Genomic DNA, 25042 nt, shown 5'->3' with positions numbered 1-25042 from the left:
TGAGGTCTCTTTGCACCTCTGTTGGATGCTTCATCTTCAATTATGTGTGCATTGTTGATGATTTGTGGTAGGATAATTTGGCATTTCACAGCTTGCATTCGACTTAGTTTTCATAAAAAAAATTGCAACCTGCGCCAATAACTCCATCTTTACTTTATTTGTTTATTTGGACAGGACAATGCATATTAATGGACGTCACATGGACGTAAATACACCGGATTTAGCAAAGATGCTAATTTTCATCCACAGTCCTCACAAAAAAACATAAAATCTGAAAACAGACAGACAAACTATCTGGCTGTGTATCGCCCTCTCCTGTGAAAGTGAGTGAGTGAGTGAGTGTGAGAGAGAGACTTGCGGGGCAGAAGATTTGAAATGTGTGATTGGTTGTGATAGTAGCAATAAATTGCAGTGTATTTTATACTGTTTTCTACTGGCCAGGATGTCCCCGGGAAATAATATTTTCTGGCTTTTGTCATAAAAGAAAAATGTCCAAAACCGTCAATTACCGGCCTAACGTGATCTCTAGTGTCTGTGCAACTTCTTTTTACTTTTTAAAAAGGCAATAAACATCTTGAACATGGAAGTAAAATTAAGTTTAGTCCTTACCCTGTTGACTCCTGTGTAAAGAACCAGACTTCCATTGGCCTCCAGAACCAACATGGCATCTATGTCCTGCAGAGCAGAATCATTGTTTTAATATCAGACATACAAGATACTAGAAAGCAGTGAAGTGTAACATTACATTTCATATTGTGATGAATATCACAATAGGTGATATTGCACTTAAGCCCCTCCAAATGATCCAGAATTCCACAGCATGCTTGGTCTTCAACCCATAGACATATAAAGGAAGACGCCTCCTCCGGCTCCGAGACGTCTGTATCTCGGGCGCCATTTTGGAGAAGGCAAGCTTCCTGACTACTGGCCAATCACAGCGCGTCTTTTGCGGGACTCGGCAGAATCTAGTTGTATAAAAATGTAACAGGATATTTTTATACAACTAGTTTCTGACAAGTCACGGAAAAGACGCGCTGTGATTGGCCAGTAGTATCGCTTGCCCTGGCGGCCGCGATACAGGTCGTTCCAATGAACTGCAGAGGCCAATGAGGTATCTAGGTTTCTATATCTATGCTTCAACCAGCCCAAATGTCTTCCCCCCCTTCTCCGCTCCCTCCATTGGCTCCCAGTTGCTGCCCGCACAGAGTAGAAAACACTGCTGCTGGCCTACAAAGCAAACGAAGGCCTGGCACCCCATACCTTCAAAGCCTGATCCAACCCTACAACCCCTCCCACTCACTTAGAGCAGCTAACACAGGGAAGCTCTCTGAACCTTCCCTAAAACATCAGAGTTTTCCAAGACTCACCTCTTCAGAGTCAGACTCCACCTTAGCCGGTGGTACTTGATCTAGTCTTGACGACCATGCAGACTTACGCAAAAGTTAAAATGTAATTTAGACGTTTAGATGTTATTTAGACAGATGCTAGGTTAATTGTTTACCTGGTATCCTATAGTTTCAATGTACAGATTATAATTTTTTATAGTATATTGTTCCTGGTTTAGACTGATGCTAAGTTCTTTGTTTACCTGTGATCCTTGTTTACTGAGGCACTAACCTGTCTCTCTGCATTTGATGCCGTTTACCTTGTTCATTTTTCAGGAAATGAAAAAACAAAATATATCTTTTTCAGGAAATGAAGAAAACCTTACATTTTTAAAACAAAGCAATACTGCCTCATCAAAGTTGGTATTGTGACTTTATATATTGTCAGATACTTGCAAGAGTCATTATATTATCACCACTTTACCCCAATCCAGCTCAAGCGGAGTTAAGAGGTTTTGTCCATCATTGATAAGAACAGCTGACAATGGATCTCCAAGCTCACAACGCATCACAACGCGTGAATTACTGCCCTGATGCTTCATGACACTGCTTCTATAGGCCTACAATAATAAGCAAAACTTTAAATATTACAATAACTTCTGCAAAGAGGGGTTCACGGACTTGCAGTTTCAGTAGCGAGACTGCGAGAGAAATGCTATATGAACTAATTTCTCCTCAGAAAACTACATGCAGGTACACTGCATACTGTAGTTACTTTTAACAGACTACGGGGGGAAAAACCCTGCATCGTTAAAGTTTGTTTATCTTCCGCTCTGAGTCTGCAGCAGCTCTGAGCTCTGTGTGCCACGCAGGGGAGAGGGGGTGGAGTTAGTTGGTTTAGCCGACAGTTTGAGGACCCAATGGAGTTAGCTGGTTTTGTCAGACACGGATACTTTTCATTGGTTCAATATGTTTTGAGGTAATTTGTACTTGAGTACGGTATATACTTTGTCCACCCCTGATTATGATGCATCAGAACCTTCATGTACCTGTAGAGGTGCTGCGTCCTTGGCAGGGATGGCTGTTACATTAATGAATATGAGCTGTGATGTATCGTTGCTCTCAATAAACTTCACACATCTGAGGAAACATTGAAAACCACATTATAAATATTACTAACATCTAATTGTACAGCACCTTTCATGCACACAATATCACTCAAAATGCTTAAGACAACTCAATAAAACAAATAAGCAGCATTAAAACAGAGGAAGGAATTTGAAAATTGAGGTGTAGTTATAAAGTGGAAAACTCACATACACATGAATAAGAAGGAGAATGAAGAAAAGAACAGACAAATGCATCTCCAACGCTTTTTAATTCACTCATCAGCTAAAACTATTTGAACAATGTGTAATGGCAATGTCCACTGTCCACAGTTTGATTCCTTCTCAGAGACCAGAAGCCCCTTCATGTGTGTGTGTGTGTGTGTGTGTGTGTGTGTACCTGAGTTGTTGGTGTGACTCCACCAGGAAGCAGAGGTAGTGGTTCTCACAGAGGTCAGAGGTCAGGAAAACTTTAGATGCCTGGCTGCTCATCTCCCTTCAACATACAAAGCACAGAGATACATTGCTGTCAAATAACTGTTGTAACTCTGATTGAGATTTAAAATGTCTATACCTGTCAAAAAAGGATGCTTTTATAAACACATGATAATAGATGTGATCCATATATCCCCCCCCCCCCCCCCCAGCTAGGAAACTTGAACAAGATAATAGATATGATCCATATACCCCCAGCTAGGAAACTTACCATGAACCAAATGTTGGTGAATTTTAGGTGAAGTTGGTATGTTGGCAAGAACACACAATGTAGCCATTGATTGAAAAAAAAAAACGATCATGGATTTCAGCCCAATCAACTGGCCCTAGTTACACAGCACAACCCTCAGTGTTAATTGTCCCCCCACGAGTGGAGGGGGGTCAGGCTATGGATCGGTCTCCGTCTGTTCATTTGTTTGTCTGTCATGAGTGAGCGCCCAAAGAGTGAGCGCCCAAAGAGAGCAGCCTTTGGCCGCGAGTGACGGCGAGCGGTCAAAGGCTTTGGCTTAGGCCATGGTGAACAGAACTGTTTATCACGTGAACCAAAACGAGCTCTCCCAACAGGCCGACCCTGAGGAAAACCCATTGGAGGGCACCAGACTGAGTTCAGGTCCCAGCCAGATCTCCACCAATATATCTGATCCTACTGCTCCCCAGTCCACACACATCAATCTCCCGGATTCAAATTATTTCCCCGCACTTTTTACCCCCACTGTTGCTTATTGAAGTTCTTACATTGTAGGCCATACTGCATACAAACAGGACTACAAGAATTATATGAATTACACACCTAATTTGGAGTAGAGCAAGCAACATATTGTAAAAATATATGAACCTGTCCTATACCAAAATGCTTTTACAATTTCCCCATACACCCCAATAACATTTTCTTTGTAACTCTGAGAATGTACAAATAAAACCAAATAGACACTTAAATTACAGGTCTGTTTGTGTACACTCTCAGAGTTACATGTTTTTTTTTTTTTTTTTTATGTGTATAGTTTTAAAGCTGCAATCCGGAACTTAATTTAATGAATACAATGCTATTTTAACAAATCTTTATGGTACTAGCACACTGGTCTCCCTACTCTTCCATTGAGGAATTTAGACTCTGGTGTGAGGTAGGATACCTACCTGACACCTCCTGGTTGACAAGTAGTACTGCCTGAAGTTCATAAGTGCGATATCTCCCTTGACCAAGCAGGGAAGAGCGGTACAACTTTTGCCTTCCAGGCGGGAGACCCAGGTTCAAATCCCGGCTAGGACATTAACGTACAGATTGCAGCTGCAAGGCATGTTCTAGTCTACCTGTTTGAACCAGCAGCCACGGTCTCGCTCCACAGCTGCTCCATGCACAGGTCTGGCATGATGGGCTCCATCTCTGGCACCAGCACAGACTCATTGGCGGTGCTGTTGGGAGAGGGCAGCAGGCTGTGCTGCCCCCTTGAGGACGGGCTGTGGAACGATGTGTTGAAACGAGCCGCACCAGAGAAGGATGGAGTCGCCATGCCTGGGGAGTGGGAGCGGCTATAAAAAGGGACAAAGGCAGAACGACGTGGATGGAAGGAAAGGATGAAGAAAAAGAGTGAGAGAACTGATCACCAGGAGCTATAGATAGTTTCTAAAATGTTTCTGAGCTTGAAAGTATGAATGTATCAAACTAAAACTTACCTGAGGGCAGCCATGTTGGATATACTCGGGGAGTGCACCCGTGAGTGGAATCCCGGCGACGACGGCACAATCCTGCTCTGGTGTCCGTGCAGTGCACCGAAGTGGAGAGGAGAACCTGTTGCAATGCCAGAAGGTCCTGATCCACTAAGATCAGAGAACAGGGGGGAGTCAGGGAAGGTACAACGTTGTAATGGAGAAGAAGTAATGCTGTAGTAAATCAGGCAGTAATGCTAATGCCGATGTGACCTTGAGCAAAGAACTCCAATATATACTATTTCCACCAACATTAGCGTCTATATGTAGGTTTTTTAAAACCTGACAAATCTGGCAAATGAGTTCTTTGACGTTAGAAGTAAATGAGTATACCTTTGTGTTTTGGTCAATCACACGAACGTGCTGGTGAAATATGCAAATACTGTAGCACTCTCTCTCACACACTCTATCTCTCTGTCTCTCTCTATCTTCGTCTTAGGCGATCCAGAGGCAAGACCCAATTACAACTATCCAAACCGATGACGGTAATTGTTTTGAGATTGCTTGCGAAAAGGCATGGGCAGGGCCAGATTAAGACTTTGGAGTGCCCTGGGCTAGTAAAGACCAAGCATCAGTTAACTATGCACTCACGACACAAACACAAGCACGGAGCACGGGATGGAAAACCGGCCCAGGTTGCAGCCCCGTGAGCCTGTGTTAATCCGGCCCTGGGCATGGGGCTGAGAGAGTATGGCTGCACAATGCTATTCACCTTGTAGCGGGACCGGAACAGGCACCACCGCTGCCCCCGGGGGAGTCCAGTCGGGAGATGTTGCGGAGGTGAGAGGTCAGGAAACCTGGGGCCATCAGATCCATTGGGGTCCCGAGCTGCTCCACTGGACGCCTCAGCACTGCAGACTGCTCCTGGTGGAGGAGGAGAGAAAGGAGACAAGGGGACGGTTAGACCATTTCCGAGACTGCAAGTAGTGAATTGAGAAACTAAGTGATTCATATTGTGTGTGTGTGTGTGTGTGTGTGTGTGCGCATGTGCGTGTGCATGTGTGCGTGTGGAGCTTACATCAGCCGTGACTTTTCGGAGGGCCCACACAGAGTGTGTTCCCTGTATGGTGTCGTAGGACACAACTAAGGAGGGTTGACAGCAGCTGAATATAATCTTCATGGTGCAGTCTGACACGTACTGAACACGACTCCCTTCATTAACACCTGAAACAGACAGAAATGTACCGCCATCAACACCTCACAGACAGACAATACACACACTCAAACAAACACATACTGTATGTCCACACATACTGCCTAAAATATTTACAGACACACAAAGCCATTGACACATAAAATATAATATTATATATTGGGGTGTCTCACCTGCTGGCTTACACACCACTGGTTTGATTTCATCCAGAGGATGCAACATACTGAACACTGTAGGTAGAGGTTCCCTACAGACAGAAAGATACAGTACAGATTAATCAGAAAAGAGTGTTTTAGGTTATTCCGTTTCCATTTTTTCCTCTGGTATGATTGCAAAATCATAGAGAAATCCTCATAATAATTAAACTACTTTATGTTGGACGTGAAGTATTTATTTCCGTATTGTAAAAACACTAGTATTTGTGTCTATGATTTGGACCATTTGTGTCTGTCTATTTGGTCACAGCATAAATGTTTTACAGTTGATCTGTGCTTCACCATGTGCGTGAGCATGCATGACTGTCCATATTACTGTGTAGATGTGTGAGTATATGTGTGTAAGAGAGAGAGTGTGTGTATATATCTACCCCGGGAGGCCAAGTTGTGCATCAGTCGCAGTAATTTTGCGTTCGAGCAGCAGTCCATATTTAGTTGACCACAGATTGGAGACCTGAGAGAGACACAGATTAAAGGTCCTTACACACCGGGGCGATTTTTTTCATGCGAATAATACGTTTTTTTAAAAAACCTTATAAAGTCAAGGCAAGCCAGTATCGCGGAGCGAAAAAAGCGTCTTTTAATTATTCGGAACGAGTCCGAATTTTGCGTATATTCGCCGGTGTGTAACCACCTTAATAGAGATTAATTTAGTTCATCTTTAGTATTTTATTTTAAGACAGGTATACAAGATATGTATGTCAAAAACTGTTTGACACACATCGATTGCCAACATATAAATATTAGATACAGACTTTGTGGCCATCTGAAAATGTGGGTGCAGGTGTGAAGCCGGTTACGCACAGTTGACAGAACCCACCAAAAAAGTGCCCAACACGCGCTTTATTTCGCGCTCTGAAAAGAAATCTTCACGTGACCAAGCAGAGCGTCCGTGCGGCCAGTGAGAAGAACGGCTGCATTCATTAACATGGAGTGGAAGCAAAGCAAAATCCTGAGTGTTAATTTAACCAGGAGATCTTTACAAGATCTCCGAGCTGAATTAACACTCTGATTTTACAGGGTAGGAAGAATCCGCTACACTACTACAGTGTCCTTAACAAGCAGAACTTAAATCTCATTTCCTCAGTTTCCTCCACACGCTGTTTACCACAACACAGCAGTCAACCATACCCGTGGATCCAATTACATTCAACTAATGACAACCACACGCACAAACATGCACCCTGAACAGCCCACACAAAGCATTTGGTCTGTAACAGACCCCACCCACACACACAAAGGTTCGCACAAAAATGTAGTAGTTAACACATGCAAATATTGTATGTGCACAGACACACACGCCCCTCAAATATACAAACACACAGATACAGTAGACAGTAAATTGCAGGCGTCTGATATTGATGGCAATCATTCCACCAGTCAGCTGTCAGTGATCCAACGTCTCCATCATGATTGGTTAGCCTGACAACATGCCACGCCTGGGTAATATCTGCAGTCTGGCTGACGCACAGTCATGTGCGTCAGCACAAAAATAATACACATTCAACAGTAGGGCTGCAACTATCGCTTATTTACTTAAGGAGAGATCCGGACATCTTAAGTGTTATCTTTGATGTGTCGCTAATCACTCACCAACATTGAAAGGGACGTTGAGTTATTCCAGAGAGTCCCCTGTCGTCCAGTCTGTCGACCCCCTCCGTTGGCATAATGGGAGCCCGTGTAAGAGTGAAAATCGTCTATTATAACCGATGCAAAGTTAGTTTTTTCTCTACTACTGCTCATCGTGGAGTCTCATGATACTCAAACATGCACTGAATGTCGCGCACGAGCTATCGTTCGTGCAGAACGAGATGGCGCTGGTTGCTTGTTTCTTCCACAGATGCCAGGTTCTGTGAGAGAAACAAGCAACCAGCGTCATCTCGTTCTGCACGAACGGTAGCTCGTTCGCAACATTCAGTGCATGTTTGAGTATCATGAGACTCCACGATGAGCAGTAGTAGAGAAAAAACTAACTTTGCATCGGTTATAATAGACGATTTTCACTCTTACACGGGCTCCCATTATGCCAACGGAGGGGGTCGCCAGACTGGACGACAGGGGACTCTCTGGAATAACTCAACATCCCTTTCAATGTTGGTCGAGTGATTAGCGACACATCAAAGATAACACTTAAAATGTCAGGATCTCTCCTTTAACTCCCTTTATCTATTATTTCTATAATTGATTACAATTGATTGCTGCTGTGATAATATACGGTAAAGAAAGCTGTGGGGAAACTCTTTACTGGGATTATGGGTGTGAGGTCTAAGGTGCAGCAGTTATCAAGGATCATCCTGTGAGCATATGCTCATCAAAATGTTCACCGATGCAGCAACGTTCCATGGTTTAAACAGTCCGCTTAAACTATGAATGAAAACTATGGGATGGAATTTGGTCGTCAGGGTTGTTGAATAATGTCAAGTGGTCCACTTGGTTCCATTTGCACTCTCTCTGTTAAATTAACAATATGGATTTTATTTTGTACCAGGTTATTTATTTTGTCTCACCTGGAATGGCAGCGGTGAGGTGAAGTCTTTCCCGGTGACACTGTGAACGTTGACGCAGTTGCTCTGAACAATACACACCGTCTGCTCGATGTCCTCATCCACTGCAACACATCACACATCAGTCCGAGACTGGAAACATCCAACTATTCCACACATAAAACTCTGGAATCGATGCTTTTCAGACAGATATTTGTTTTAATGTAACAAACTGTAAGTACAAGCAGTTTATGTATTACAATTTTTTGAAAATGGATATAGTAGACCTAATCCATCTTTTACTTTTAGAAACTTTATTTTTGTTTTTTGTTTTGAGCATAGGAGCAGTGCTTGTTTATGATGAAATCTCTCATCCACAATGTACTCATTAATTTCACACTCCTGTAAGTGACACCGTTACGACTGGAATTAAACCACTTACCATCTTTCTTCGACTGTGGAACTGCAAAGTTACACCAAAGAGCCTGCAGAGAGAAGTGGAGAGATAATGTTGGAGCCATTCTCTTTAACTGTATATTTCAAAATGTTTACCCATTCCTATACTTTAAAATAAACATATTTCACTTTTTTTTTTTAGGAAGCAGGTGCAGAGACGCAACAAATAATTTTTTTCCAAAAGGGCCATCATCATCATCATCTCTGAGAGGTCCATCTTCTCAGTACAGGTCCATTTTACTCAGTACGACTATCACATTGCTCTAATAGTGTTAAACTCTCCCCTACAGCTAGAAACCACTACACAGTGCAGCAGCCGCAACAGCAGCAGCAGCCAACCTGTTACACCAGCCATCCTAAATCCGATCAAATCTCTCACTACTGCAGTGCAGACATGATGGTATTTCATAATTGTCAATTATAAAGTCTTGATACATGATGATATGCAGCAGTTTTTTAGCTCGAGACCCAAAAGATAAATTTGCTGTCTTCCCGGGACCCTAACGAGTGAAAATTGCCTATATACAAGCTCTCAACGCGTCGCACTTGTAGATCTGCTATTTTCACTAATTTTTATGTTTTTTACATTCATTGAATTTCTTCGATTTTTTGGGGGGAGATTTAATTTAATTTAAATGTAGCAAATTATTGTGAAAGAAATGTATTTCTGAAATCTTTTGAAATATTTATTTTTAGGAAACATGAAAAAGGAATATTTACTCGTGACCCATAAAAACGGGTCCCGACCCACTGTTCGGGAAACAGTCATATACAGAATAATTGTGCAGCCCTGCTAACCTGTTGCACTGGGCTGTCCACAGTGAATGCCTTATAGACACTGGACGCCTGGGAGCGGCTGCCTTGGCTCCAGATCACCATGTTTCCTGCCGTGTAAAGCTCCTCCTCAAACCCTGCATTCTCCTCTCCAGCTCCCACGCAGCCCTTCCTCAGCTGCCAAATTTCCTGTAAATAGACAGATAGAGAAAAGTCCCATATTATAGCATTCATGTTTGGAACATTCCAGTGTCTATTTAACAGTTATTGTACTGATATTTACAAATCAGGTGCCTCTTTCTGCTTTTCTAACACACAGGCCCTTTTACCTGCTATAATTGCTGCTTATTAGGCATTAATATTCATTAGCTGACAGCTGATTGGCTAAGCGTGAGAAAAAGAAACAGTGAATAAATCCACAATTCAACACATTTCATGCGTCTTCTACAGACCGGTCTGCCTGGGCGTTTTGCAGAAACCGAAAAGTGGAAAAGCCAATCAGCGTCTCTCAATCACACTGCCTGAGCACAGACTGTGATTGTCTCTTCCACTTTTTGGCTTTTGCAAAACGCCAACCAAACGCTTGGTTTACCAGGCTAACACAATACAGCCAGTAGTAACAAACAATGCAGACAGTATACACACTTGTCTCAGAGTGAAATATGATGAACTCTGAGTTCTAACTTGCTCTAGCACGGCTACAACCTGATTCTATTAACCTTGTTTCTGGGAAGCTCAGCAATGATTGCTCAGCCAAGTAAGAGCTTTCACATATTCAGTGTTTAATCGTCCCTCAGCTGGCAAAAACAGCAAACAGCATTTGTTTTACCATATGGGACCTTTAAGATAAGACAAGTTAATACTTTATTGATCCCAGAGGTGAAATTCACTTTGCCACAGCTGCCAGCAGCAGACAACATACCCCTACCCCTTTTACCCTCTCTATCTCCTGCAAGGTAACTTCCTGGAGGGACCCCACTAGGCCAGCGGCTCCGTCCGAGGCCCAGAGCTCAGAGGCGGGCTGCAGCTGTCGGAGCTGCAAGTTGATGGCGTTGGGATGGTTCCTGCAGTGCTCACGTCCGAACGGGACAAACGACTGCAATTCCCCTGCGGCGATCATCGTGGCTCTCTCTTCACACAGGACGTCCGACATGAGTTCCAGATATCAGCATTATTTCTGTGGGGGGGGGTTCCCAGAGATAGAGAGAAATCAATAAAAAGGCTAATGCAGGGGTCTTCAACAGGGGGTCCGTTTTTTTTTTTACATTAACCACTTGAACCTTAGCATCCCTATTCTGAGGAGAACTTTAGACAAAAATAGATCTATAAGCTCACAAGGCCTTAGTATTGTGAGCTTGTAGATCTGCTATTTTTAGCAAAGAGGTTTGTTGTAGAGTGGGAAAAAGGAGCAGTCTAAGTACAGAGTAAAAGCTCAGGTTTACTAAGTATTGAGGGTTTAAGTGGTTAAATGTCCAACATATTCATAGAAAAGATAAACATTAACTGTCATCAACACTGATGACAGTGCTGTCAAACAACTCTATGAAGCTATAATAAAATATATGAAAAAGTTTAATCTGCAACACAATTGTATCCAATATGTAGGATATGCTTCATCTCTCCCTTTTTTTAAGGTCCTTGGCCAAACACGGTGAAGACCTGGGCTACTGTATAAAATAGTGCACTTAACAATTAGCTCTCATTTTTGTGTATCTTTAAGAGTAAACTGATTATTCCATGGGGATTCGTGAAGTGAGGAATAGTTGGGGTATAGCCTTGGATCAAGATTATAATATATGTATTTTATCGATTTTGACATTTTTATATCTACGATACGAAAGTAAAAGTCAGACTCGATCAAATACATCTATAGTCTTGATCCAAGGCTAGGTGGGGTAGAGAGCAAGATTACCGTCCACTGTCAAACAGGACAGCTCATTTCAACAGATGACAAACAAGAACACAATGATAAACAAACCTTGAACATAACAGCACATTTCGGTGTACAATTTAGTTGACATGTGTGCACGATACGATCACGGTAATAACACAAATCAACTTGATTGAATGTTGCATATTATTATGCCGTAAACAAAACAAGGACACAAACATAAACATGTTTACATAGACACCGTTTACTCAGTAAGATACCAAACGTCTAATTAGGGGTTTGTCGGTGTTGCTATTAGTTAACTACTACTACTATTACTACTACGTACTACTAAAGTAGTGCTTAGCAGGTTATAACAGCAAACGAACAACATGATAAAACCTGTCATGCAGTTTAGGTTAGCGTGCTAGGCTAGCTAACAGCTCCCTATATATGGCATGCTAGCTGTCTAGTGTTAGCATATCAGCTAATGCTAGCCGAGTTGCATATTATTTATGCAGTGTGAGACACCGAACCTGATAATAAGGAATAGTCAGGCTCTTGTCACGGACTAGTCGTCTTGTTGTCTTTTCTTTGTGTGAATCTTGCTTGAGCGCCGCGCAGTCAACAACAGCAGCATAAAAACAACTCGTGTGTCAAGTGAAGTGAAGTCCAGAATTGAGAGATTTAGCAGCACCAGGTTTTCAAATGTGCGCGGACATCTTTGCTGTCCCGACAGTCTCTTCCTCTTCGTGCCAACCAATCATGAGGCAGGAAGAAGGGTAGCTCTGGTCCATAGCGTTTAGAAGGAGTTCTCCTTAACGCTATGGTACTTTCGAGCCGTTGTCCGCTTACCCCCGGTACCGCAGGCTGCGCATTCTCTCGTCTTTAGTAAAAAAAAAATCAAATACACTTTAGCTACTCACCAAAACAAAGTCAGTTGTAAGATATTGAAAGCTTACTTTCCTTAGTGGGAAGACTTGGAGCTACCCACCTCACGTCTAAAATACACTTTTTGACCAGAAAATAAAATATTTCACCGGAAGGAAAACATGTTTGAGTTACTCTACTGCGCCCCTACAGATCTGGTCAATGGAATTCTTCTATTGATCAGATTTTTTTTGAAATATTTTCTTTTCTGGCCAAAAGTGTATTTTAGACGTGAGGTGGGGGGCTCCGAGTGTTCCCACTAAAGAAAGTAGGCTTTCAACACTTTGTTCTGGTGAGTAGCGAAAGTGTATTTTTAAGTTTTTACTAAAGACCAGAGAGGCTGCGCAGCCTGCGCTACCGTGGGTGTGCGGGCAACGGTTAGAAAGTACCATAGCATTAAGGAGAACTCCTTGTAACGCTATGGACCAGAGCTAGACGAAGGGCTAGAACAGTGGTTCACAAACCCCATAACTCTCTCTCTCTCTCTCTCTCTCTCTCTCTCTCTGAGAGTGTACAAATGGAACCAAAAGGACCTGTAAAGGTCTGGAACCCTGAGAGTCCCCCTGGACTAGCCTGATTATCAGACTGAAGCTGCGTGGAGCTTCACTCAGAGAGTGGGCGGGGTCTATGGTCTGGAACCAGGCTACCCCTGGACCTCACTTTGAGAACCAATGGGCTAGAAGAAGTTAAATATCCTTTACTCACATATTATAACTATGCTTCTACTTCAGTGGTTCTCAAGGGTCAAGATAGAACCCCTAAATTAATATGTATTTGGCCACGGGCTGACCCCCATCTGAAAGAGTGTGTTCCATGGACCCCCATAAAAGACTTGCGTTGTTCAAATGTTTCAAAAAATATTAGATTTACATTCACAATGTGTTCTAAGCTTGTAGAGTATAAAATAGGGTTAAATTGATTTTTTTGTGCTATATTGCTGGGGACCCGGGAACCCCCTCAAGGACCCACTTTGAGAACCACTGTTCTACGTCAGTGATTCAACAGTATATAGAGTTCACCAGCCCACTGCAGTACAAAAACATAAGGTGGAAAAAGTTACAACAGCAATTAGAACTAAATTAGATGATATTTACGTGAGGAAGTGGTGACTAACATTCTCTAATTAACAGCATATTCAAGGTCACATCTCTTGTGAGGAGTGAGTGTAACAAGGATATTAACGTTGTATTTTCAAGATAATCAGTAGGAAGCTGAAAGGGATCTTGTAAGCATAACCATATCATATAACATTGCACAAAATATATTTAGGTTACATTTTCATTTTGTGGAATTGTGTGGAGGTTTCTCTGTGGCTGTAGGAGCCCAAAGTTTAGAAAAGCAGACATGGGACTTCATGGAAAGTTGTCAGTTCAAACACGCAGCTAAGAATCTGGGAACATAAAGGTATAGTGGTTAATGATCTACTGATGAGCTGCCTTTGAGCAAGGTTTGTACAGGAATCTGCAATGACTGTGGCTGGACTGCAGTTAGTGTTCGCAAATGCATCAATATAAACAAAATATAACGAACCCTGCATGATGAATTAAACAACTGATGTTTTCTTGAGGCAATTACTGGTGCATCTTTCCCCTTTTCTAAAATCAAATGTAATTCAAGTCACAACGCGGATGGCCAAGTGGTCAAGACGTGTACCACATAGGCTTTTATGCCTGACAGTGTGTCCCGGTTTCCCGTTTCTCTCCACTGTGCTATCAAAAATAAAGGCAGAAAAGACCCCAATTTTTTTTTGTCACAATACCTTTTTTTTTATTGAATACGTTATTAGTCAGAAATGTAAACAGCACGTGGTACAGTCAGACATTAAGGCTAAAAGGATAACACAAAAAAGTCCTGGGGACTTGTTTCCATTGTGGTCCTATGTAGGCTATTCAATTAATCTACATAGCATTCAAATAACACAATAATACACATCAATAACTACAAAACACGTACAGAGGAGAAAAAGGAAAAACGGTGGCAGTGAATGAACCTGGTTTACTTTGTGGAAGCACCTAGTCCAATTGGGAGGTGGGCTGATGTCTATGATGGATGAGTTAGAGGAATATGGTGTGATTTGAGTGAGTTAGAGACGGTGTCCTCTTCCCCAATGTCTGACCCCCTCTACAGCAGGGTCTTAGACAATATCATGTATGTTCCCCAGGGTGTGTGTGTGTGTGTGTGTGTGTGTGTGTGTGTGTGTGTGTGTGTGTGTGTCTGAGTGTGAGTGTGAGTGTGAAGAGTGGAAGGGACGTCACACTGGCATTTCTTCACATCTGCTATTAAACTTTATTATTTTTCAATATCCTATACAACACCACATTCCCCGTGACTGAGACTTATTCCTCTGCTCTGCCATCTGCCAGGCCTTTCTGGTCTTCAAATTGTTTTTGTATGATTTCTGGTGACGTATTCCTTTAAGGTTCATAGCGGAGAAAATCAGTACATGAATTTCCTCTCAGAGGAGTGTTTTTTTTACATTGGAAAATTACAAAAAAGTCAAGTCAACATTTTACTTGATTTTTTTTTTTACTTTACTTAATGCCAAAAGACGTGCATGTCAGGTATATGCTCCTGCCACACCGGAGAATGACTTCCCAGTGACCACTGTTCCTTTTTTCTTTTAATTTAGAGTATAGCCAATTATTTGTACACCTTTTTTCACTCATTTTAGTCGTTATGCCAATTAATTCCTCTGACTGCTTGCCACTGCTGCTGTACCAACTGGCTCACCTGCCAGTGAGGAGCCCTACCAGGAGGACGTAGCGCCTCTGTCCTACATACTCAACATTCCCCGCTGACAGGTGCCACCCCAGCCCGTATAGGAGTACATGCAGTGACAACAATCGCCCTTCTGCCCGGCTTCCCTCCCCCGAGAGCTGGATCCACCGTGGAGGCTTTATGTATAAATGTACTTGGCACACTTAATTTCGAGTATTGCGCATAGCACTCTAATCCCATTGCTTGCCAAATTGTGCATGGTGCTTACTCTGACCTAGCACTTTTAAAAGTCACTCTGGAGTAGAGCCTGTGATAAATGCCTTAATTAGAATTGTAAATCATGGAAGTGATCTGAAACACATATTTTAGAGCACATTATAAGCTACGTGTGTATATATACAAAAGAATACACCAAAAACACTGACACAGACACAGCAGAGTGAAAGCAACCAAGCTAACAATAAAAGAGCACGCTAAAAATGTGTGGAAATGAAGAAAGATGTAATCAAGTAAATGGCCAGCTCAAGTCTCTGAAAGTCAAGTAGAAGCATTAAGTCTTGAAACTGTCTTTGAATGAGGAGGAAGGCTCTTAAACCGTTCCAGAGCCATGGAGAGGCACTGCTTAAAATCTCATAAAAGCCATACTTCCAAGTTTTGTACAAGTTCACACAAGAGCTGGGGGATGAGGATCAGCGGGAAATCTGTGGCCATATTGCCTAAAGATAGACTGAGAATTTCTCCCCATGGATCATTAGAGTGTACTGTACCTGATCACAATCAGATACAATTATTACTTATAAGTCCTTTATTCAGCTTAACCTCTGATGTGTGTAACAATGCTGTAAATACAATTTGGACTTACTATAGGCTACTTTGATTGAATACTTTATTTAGAAAGACATGGTAAAAGTAAATGGAAGTACAATTCACAATACAAGGTCCTCTAAACTGGATCGCTCATAAAAGCACTTGGCTTATTTAAAATGAGATCCCCGTGCACTCAAATCATGATGACATTTAAGAAGACATACAAATATACACTACTATGCAGAACGTCATACAATCAGCTTACAGGTTACTGGTATGAAAAACAAGAAATATGTACAATAGACAGTTTTAGGAGGAGGGGGGGGGGGGGTAGGTTAAGACTTTGACAGGGGCCAATTTGGAATGGCAGCCTCCTGAAGGTGATTCTTTAGGGCAGTTTTGAAAGTGAGTAGGGTTTTACACTCCTTTACTCCTTTGGGTAGGGCATTCCACATTTTTGTTGCATAGCACGAGAAAGAGTTCATTCCCTTGTTTGTGCCAAATCTGGGTTGAACATGATCAGTGGAGCTGCCTCTGGTGTTATGACTGTGGACTTCATTTACGTTTTGGAAGTATTTTGACAAATACAGGGGGATCCCAATGTTGTGGTGTATCTTGAAGACCAGGCCCATAGCAAGTTGCCGTACTCTGTCCTCAACCCTGAGCCATCCAACCCTAGCAAAGTGAGCAGGGGTTAGATGGGTTGTATGATTGAGGCCAAGAAGTAGCCTTACCAGTTTATTTTGGGATGTCTGGAGCCTTGTTTTTAAGGCCTTAGTGGTGTTGTGATACCATGAGAAGCATGCATAGTCGAAATGACAATGGATGAGGGCCCCTGCGAGAATCTCCCTCATGGAGCTACTTGCGGATTATACTAGGGTCAGTCCACCCTAGGTGGACACGCACTGACCTTTTGCACCTTAATCCCATGTATAAAGCACTGACTTTTTTTGTCTTTTTTATTGTGCTCTTTTTTTCTCTAAGCACCTTAACGTCCATATGTATATCATGCACAGTATAAGTATAACATGCACAGTATACATACATTGCTGCTATGCTCAGGCACCTTAGTTTTTTATTATCTCAGGTACTTTGTAAATATGTAGATAACTTGTCTGGCCTTCTGTTGCTCTCTTGTTTTGATCTCCTTCCCACTTGCCCCCCACCCCTCTTCTTCTCCCCCCCCCCTCTTCTTTCTATGGAAATTAACGTTGCGATGGGAACGATGTACAAAAACGAATTTCACCCACTTTTTTACCTTGTAAACCTGTGATGTGACAATAAAACTGATTCTGATTCTGATTCTGATCTTCAGGGTATTCTTACTGACTAGAAAGTTGATCCTGTACAGAAAACATGTTCTTTGATTGACCTTTTTGATGACTCTTTCTGCCATCTTATCACCGGAGAGGTTTGCCTCCAAGATGGAACCCAGGTAGGTAATTTCCTCCTTTCTTGTGATAACATCGTCACCCGCTTTGATTGTGAAGCTCTCAGCCTTGTTAAGGTTAACACTATAGACCCAAAGAGAATGGATTCGGTTTTACCCAGGTGTAATGATAGTTTGTTGTCAGAGAGCCAGATGCGGATCGTATCGAGTTCAGAGCTGAGAGATCTTTCAACCTTTTTTCAACCCCTGTCCGAGACCAGCAGAGCCGAGTCATCTGCGAACAGGAACAGGTTGCAGTCGCAAGCTGATGATATATCGTTCACATATATCAGGAACAGTAAAGGTCCTAGTATACTTCCTTGCGAAACACCACAACTCAGGTCCAGCATGACCATGCCGCAATATTTGCACTTGTCGACCTCTTGTTTGATGTAGTCATTCAAATATAGAAGGCATGATTCAGTAGAGTGTTTTTTTCTGAAGCCAGATTGGAATTTGTAAATTAGATTTTTGTCCGTAAGATACTTATCAACCTGTTCATAAACTATTTTTTCCATGACTTTCGAGATGGAGCTAAGAATAGAAATAGGGCGGTAGTTGCCGGGGTCTAATTTGCTTCCTTTTTTGTACAGTGGGGTCACTCTTGCTATTTTGATGTCGCTAGGGACCCGTCCCTGTTTGATGGAGAGGTTTATTATGTGGGTGATGATTGGAGCAATGGAGGCGGCTGAGTCTTTTAGAAATTTGTAAGTACTGTATGTCCAACGTCCCACCGGACAGACAAAAGACAGACAGACCCACAGACAGACAGACAGACAGACAGACAGACAGACAGACAGACAGACAGACAGACAGACAGACAGACAGACAGACAGACAGACAGACAGACAGACAGACAGACAGACAGACAGACAGACAGACAGACAGACAGACAGACAGACAGACAGACAGACAGACAGATAGAAGATAGATAGATAGATAGATAGATAGTAATGACAGACTTGTGATGTACTGTTAATGTCATTAGTGCTGAAATCTATCAGCTATGACTCCTGAAAGCAGACATCACCGGAGAGGAAAAATGCTGTAATCTGATTGGTCATGATGACAGTCGGACCCAAGTGCACCGTGGGTAGGGCTTTGTTGGTTAACAAGCACTAATGATGGAATTGCGTGTACTTACTGTGTGTGTGTGTGTGTGTGTGTGTGTGTGTGTGTGTGTGTGTGTGTGTGTGTGTGTGTGTGTGTGTGTGTGTGGTGTGTGTGTGTGTGTGTGTGTGTGTGTGTATGTGTGTGTGTGTGTGTGTGTGTGTGTGTGTGTGTGTGTGTGTGTGTGTGTGTGTGTGTGTGTGTGTTTTATGTGCACAAGTGCGCGTGCCCATGTGTGCGTATGCCACTAATGAAACTTATGAGATGACATTACTGTACGTAATGTCTGCTAGGAGGCTGAATACAGACCAAATGTATTTATGTGTTTAGTTAATTTAGGATGCAATGAAGAGCTCTGGTCGTCTAATTGAGATGGGGGCCTCAGGTCTAAACATGGGTCTCCATTAGAAAAAACCCTTGGGACAGAAACAGTGTGCGTACCTGTGTGTGTGTGTGTGTGTGTGTGTGTGTGTGTGTGTGTGTGTGTGTGTGTGTGTGTGTGTGTGTGTGTGTGTGTGTGTGTGTGTGTGTGTGTGTGTGTGTGTGTGTGTGTGTGTGTGTGTGTGTGTGTGTGTGTGTGTGTGTGTGTGTGTGTGTGTGTGTGTGTGTGTGTGTGTGTTTCTGAGAGAGAAAATAGAGAGAGATTGAATATGATCAAAGGACAGGGACGTTTTTGAGACAAAGACAGTGACTAACCAAGAGAGTGTGTGCAACAACAGAGACGGTTGCATGTGTGTATTGAAAAAAACATGTTTTTTGTTCAGTAACACTTGTCAAAAGTCTCACTTGAGAAAATATAAATGATCTGTAATATTTCTGTGCCACCTTGGCTGAAAAGATTTGGGTGAAAGAAAAGTGCATTATTTTCCATTGCTATGATTTGATATATTGTTACAGTAGCTATACTAAGGTATTTTATGTGTCAAAAAGGGTGTCATGCGTAAGCACAGGCGTAGGAGGTGGAATTCCATGTGGGACTTCCATACGGAAATGTAATTTGACCCCAGCTTCCATAAAGACATTTTGGACGTGCTTAATACCTGGACTTTGTCAAGGGAAGGATCTATTCATATCATCCTTCCCAACACACACACACACACACACACGCACACGCACACGCACACGCACACGCACACGCACACGCACACGCACACGTACACGTACACGTACACGTACACGTACACGTACACGTACACGTACACGTACTACACATACACATACACATACACATACACATACACATACACATACACATACACATACACATACACACACACACACACACACACACACACACACACACACACACACACACACACACACACACACACACACACACACACACAGACACACACACTGGAAATACCATTAGTGTAATAGAAAACCTCTCACCGAAGGGGACATCAACGCAGGACTGACTCATCACAGGGGCGTAGCTGCAGGTATTCTCTCTGCCTGTCTCTGTCTCTGTCTCTCAACCTGTTTCTCTCTCTACCCTCTCCTATGTCACCCATTTTCCCATTGTCTATCTTTATCTCTTATTGTCACATATCACCAAAGTAGAAACACACACACGCACACGCTCACACGTGCGCACACATGCACACACACACACACACACACACACACACACACACACACACACACACACACACACACACACACACACACACACACACACACACACACACACACACACACACACACACACACACACACACACACACACACACACACACACACACACACACACAGAGAGATGCCAGAGATGCCAGAGACCTCCTGACTGTAACATATGTCCCCACAGGCTGCCAGCAGTAATCTCCCATCAAAGTCATCTCTCTCTGGCTGTGTGTGGGTCAGTGATTGGATAATGTGGTCCGGAGTAGCACTTAACAAGCCGGGGGAATCCCCCTGCATCATGCCAGCCACCATCAGGTAAATGGGTAGAATGCCTCTTAAGTGTTTAACCACTTCAATCTTGGCGTCCCAAATAAAGGGACACAGGCAGACAGACAGATACAGAGATTGCCATACATGGGCATAAAAGAGACACAGATACAACAGGCACAGCGGGTACTCTGACAATGGGTATATTGCATAATCGGTTTGGGGGGCATGCATTCCCAGCTTGCAACGTTCCCGACTTGCATTGATCCCAAGTCGGTCGATACCCCGTTTTCTAGTTTTTATGTTTCTGTGTGTATAATGATCTTGAACTCTTCACTTAGAAAATTGGGACATATAGGGGAAATGTATCTATTTGTGTTTTTAAAGGATACCAACAATGTTTTTTCATATTTGACTTGATAGACTTTTAATCTGTGAACATTGTAATTTGGGAAAGTAAAATGATTAAATAAACGGCTAAAGTATTGTGTTTACGTTTGCATTACAGTAAAATAGACATACTACCTTGCTGTTAGACTTATTCAATCTGTTTTATTTATGAAAAGAGCTAGTCCTGACATTTTGTACACTCACTGCAAACACTGGTGAAAAACTCCATCAAGGGAGTTTTTCACTCCCTTGATGGAGGGAGACTAATCCATTTGAGATGTTTTTTGTTACTTTACTCATTTGCACTTTGTAACTTTGCACAAATACATTGATCTAGATTTTCAAAGTAGTATAATATACTACGGGACACAGTTGTAAAGTCATGTGCTTTTTGGGGGCGTTTATGCCTTTATTTGACAGTACAGTAGGCTGAAAGGACATGGGGAGAGAGAAGGGGAGTGACATGCAGCAAAGGCTGTCAGGATCGGGAGTCGAACCCACGACGCTGTCAAGCTACAATGAGCCAGGTGCCTGGGCCGCTACGCCAGCGGTTCAGTCCAAAGTCGTGTGCTTTTAATGCCTAATTAATTACTGTATCACAAGCAAACTTCCTGATAATATCTTGCAATGTACTGTAGTCTGAACTGAGAGTGTTGCTACTCTTTAATTGAAAACATTTGACATTAAATATATTTTCCACACACAGGTTTCTGTCTAGTTTGTAGAGTTTGTTGAGTGTGTGTGTGTGTGTGTGTGTGTGTGTGTGTGTGTGTGTGTGTGTGTGTGTGTGTGTGTGTGTGTGTGTGTGTGTGTGTGTGTGTGTGTGTGTGTGTGTGTGTGTGTGTGTGTGTGTGTGTGTGTGTGCGTGCGCGTGTGTGCGTGCGTGCGAGTGAGTGAGAGCAACAGCGAGGCAGAAAGTAATGTACTGAGAGTGTTGCTACTCTTTAATTGATAACATTTTACATAAAATATATTTTCCACACACAGGTTTCTGTCTAGTTTGTAGAGGTGTGTGTGTGTGTGTGTGTGTGTGTGTGTGTGTGTGTGTGTGTGTGTGTGTGTGTGTGTGTGTGTGTGTGTGTGTGTGTGTGTGTGTGTGTGTGTGTGTGTGTGTGTGTGTGTGTGTGTGTGTGTGTGTGCGGGTGTGCGCGCGTGCGAGTGAGAGCAACAGCGAGGCAGAAAGTGAACATGTGTGCATGCATGTAGGCCTACAGCAGGTGTGCATAGGTCTATGTTTACCAAAGTGTGTGACTCATAATAATATGTTCTAAACTCCGCACTGCACATTTTCATCTTTCCACCATTATTGACTCAAACAGTTGGGTATACTCACAAACCAAACATCCAGTGGAAGAACTTCTAATTTCATGACAAAGCTGTTTGCTCTCGTCAATGTAGCTCATCAATAGGTTCAAAAATGAGCCATTGCTCACCTATGGGAACTCACTGTTCTGTACATTTGGTCAACATAATAGCACTACTGTTGTTGCCTCCTGTGAGTTTTCCTTCCTACCGGAATCTGTTTCCAATCACCAGTGTCAATTAGACAAGCTTGTTTGGCCATTTTGTTGGTCCCTAATCAACTTTCTCTCTGCATTGATTGCATTACAACTAAGACTGGGTGACTGGGGGCATGTTCATTGAGAGAAGTGATACCAGCAAAGATTGATATGTTTATTTCTACATAATATTGTATATGAATTAAACCATAGCCTGATAGCGTTATGATATATTGAAGAAAACAATATACTATTAAAAAGAATATATACATATGACAATATACAATAATGCAGTTTATACACTGTACAATCCTGAGTGTTTATACTAATGTGGTATATATTAAATCTATATACCACATTATGTTTGAGGGCCCCTTTCTAACAGACAACATGCAACGCCTGGGATTTGAACCTGAGTCTCCCGTGTGGAAAGCCAACATCTTAATCATTAGTCTAAATGGTAATTCCCCAGTGCGTAACACACAAGTGACTGTAATTATGTTATTTACTGGTGAATACTGGTTTTCTATGTCCAGTGGTTGTGATTTGTGTGTGATTTGCTGCTTTATGGGGGAATTACAGTGACGTCATCCAGCGCCTTACTCCATCCATCCATTTGTCAACCATGTACTTAACCCATATTATGAAAGAAGATAGGCTAATTGGTCCTGACATGAGAGAGAGAGAGAGAGAGAGAGAGAGAGAGAAGGAGCACAACCAGAGGAATTGACAGCGAGGTGGGGCGAGGGAGAGACATGGAATTGGATGATGAGATAAAGACAGAGGGAAGTGAGATTGCGAAAAAGAGGGAAATGGACAGTGACATTTGGGTTGAGGCTACACACAAATTCTGTAATAATAATTAAAAAAAAAGACATATTGCAGAGAGATAGATTCCAGGGAGAGATCCAGGAAAAGACATAGAGACATATGATATAAAGAAATAAATAGATGCAGAAAGAGAGATTTCAAGAATATGCTATTGAAAGGAAAAGTGCATAAAAGGAGATTCAAAGACTGAAATAAAGCCAAGAAGACATTCACAGAGAGATTGTGAAAAGGTGGAAAATAAAGAAGAGAAAGTGAGAAAACAGTGACCTGGAGAGACAAATAAGTTTGAAAGTAATAATTACAGTTTAAGACCCAATATTTTGTGATGTATATGCAATTTGTGAAGGATGACATTAATAAAAACCCATTTGAAGACATTGTTAAAGTGGTTGTTTCCCACGCTGTGTCCCATATACCATATATACATATATACACATATGGTATATGGGACACAGCATAAACAGCCACAATGCCTTCATATGGGTTTTTATGCACATTTTACATGTTTATTGTGATTTATTCCCTGCTCCACACATTTCCTATTTTCAACAAAGAGGTATCTTATGTATCATGTCATACTCACATCCTCGTTCTGTTTTTACCAAATAAAATATACCTATATTAATATTATGAAGTGTTATATATTTTCTCCATTCCATCAACAAACTTGCGCAATGAGTTGGAAAATATCTAAAGGGATTATAAGGCTGTACCACAATCACACAAAAAATGAGAGAAGAGAAAAAAACTATTATATCACCACGTATACGCATGTTTGGCTCGGAGTGTGCGTCCAACTGAGCAAGGCCAATGACGGAGGCAGTCCCAACGGCTGCCTGCCTGCCTGTCCCAACGGGATAGAATGACGTCTCACGTTTCAGCACGCCTCACACAACGAAAAGAATTCAGATGTATAAAACCTACGAGCATCGTCAGAAGTTAGAAGAGACCTTAACCCGGTGAAGAAGCATATCCTTCAGAGAGACATAAGAGTTTCTACTTCTGGAGGAGAGATCAGGACCTTGGACAGAGAGAGCTCTACTCCTTATCAGAGAGCAGGACCTTGGAGAGCACACACACAGTAGAGCGAGGGAGAGCTAATAGAACGGATCACTTTTTCAAAAGCACATGTAAGGCTTTCTCTGTGACCATGATATTATCATTTTCTGGTTTTCGATTCATTGGTTTGTTTGTGTGTGTGTGTGTGTGTGTGTGTGTGTGTGTGTGTGTGTGTGTGTGTGTGTGTGTGTGTGTGTGTGTGTGTGTGTGTGTGTGTGTGTGTGTGTGTGTGTGTGTGTGTGTGTGTGTGTGTGTGTGTGTGTGTGGTTGGGGGGGCTTTGTTTTTGCTCAATTTGTTTTGCTCAATATTTAATATTGGATGTGGGGTTAAAATATGGAACATTTTAGGGGGTAGGGACGATACGTTAAGGGCAAACACAAGCATTTGTAGGTAAAAAAAAAAACTGTTGATTTTCGTCACCATATATAGCCTAACTGTCAACATCATTTCAATGGTAAGAAAAGTCACGTTTTTCTTGTGGATGTATAGCTGTGCGCAATTACGCACGGGATTCCAATGTTTCGGGATTCCTGTTTCTCTTGTCTAATTCCCACAATAACAAACTGTCATAAATCAATAGGACACGTAAAGCCTAATGAGTCACCTCTGCAAGATAACTTTTTAAATTTTTTGCTTAATTTCTACTGAGTAATTTAGGCTTTTGTAGTCGGATCCTGTGCGTAATTTGTATAAATATCCTAGGGCTTCTGATAAATAAATTAACCTCTATTTCATACCCATAAATGTATTCGAAAATGTCCAGGATAACAATCTGTCGACCATATTTTCAGATTTAA

The 25042-nt window shown here is 42.1% G+C and overlaps 1 protein-coding gene across 1 annotated transcript in view; it reads right to left on the bottom strand.

Moving 5' to 3' along the window:
* anapc1 (anaphase promoting complex subunit 1) overlaps positions 1 to 12303 on the bottom strand; it is a 73607-nt gene extending 61304 nt beyond the window's left edge. Inside the window, exons 1-14 of the mRNA XM_080448620.1 lie at positions 12118 to 12303; positions 10649 to 10888; positions 9736 to 9900; positions 8924 to 8966; positions 8506 to 8606; positions 6370 to 6452; positions 5957 to 6030; positions 5649 to 5794; positions 5343 to 5494; positions 4598 to 4741; positions 4235 to 4453; positions 2832 to 2927; positions 2375 to 2465; positions 610 to 675 (exon numbers count right to left, since the gene is read on the bottom strand). Of these exons, the coding sequence (XP_080304746.1) occupies positions 610 to 675; positions 2375 to 2465; positions 2832 to 2927; positions 4235 to 4453; positions 4598 to 4741; positions 5343 to 5494; positions 5649 to 5794; positions 5957 to 6030; positions 6370 to 6452; positions 8506 to 8606; positions 8924 to 8966; positions 9736 to 9900; positions 10649 to 10864 (1596 nt within the window). The 5' untranslated portion in view covers positions 10865 to 10888; positions 12118 to 12303. The remainder of the gene's footprint in view (positions 1 to 609; positions 676 to 2374; positions 2466 to 2831; positions 2928 to 4234; positions 4454 to 4597; positions 4742 to 5342; positions 5495 to 5648; positions 5795 to 5956; positions 6031 to 6369; positions 6453 to 8505; positions 8607 to 8923; positions 8967 to 9735; positions 9901 to 10648; positions 10889 to 12117) is intronic.
* Between the last annotated feature and the right edge of the window lie 12739 nt (positions 12304 to 25042).

This window comes from Gymnoscopelus braueri (assembly GCF_963280865.1).
Source record: "Gymnoscopelus braueri genome assembly, chromosome: 14".
Classification (NCBI taxonomy): domain Eukaryota; kingdom Metazoa; phylum Chordata; class Actinopteri; order Myctophiformes; family Myctophidae; genus Gymnoscopelus; species Gymnoscopelus braueri.
Note: the sequence above shows the minus strand (reverse complement) of the source record. Positions and strands in the feature narration are given on the sequence as shown.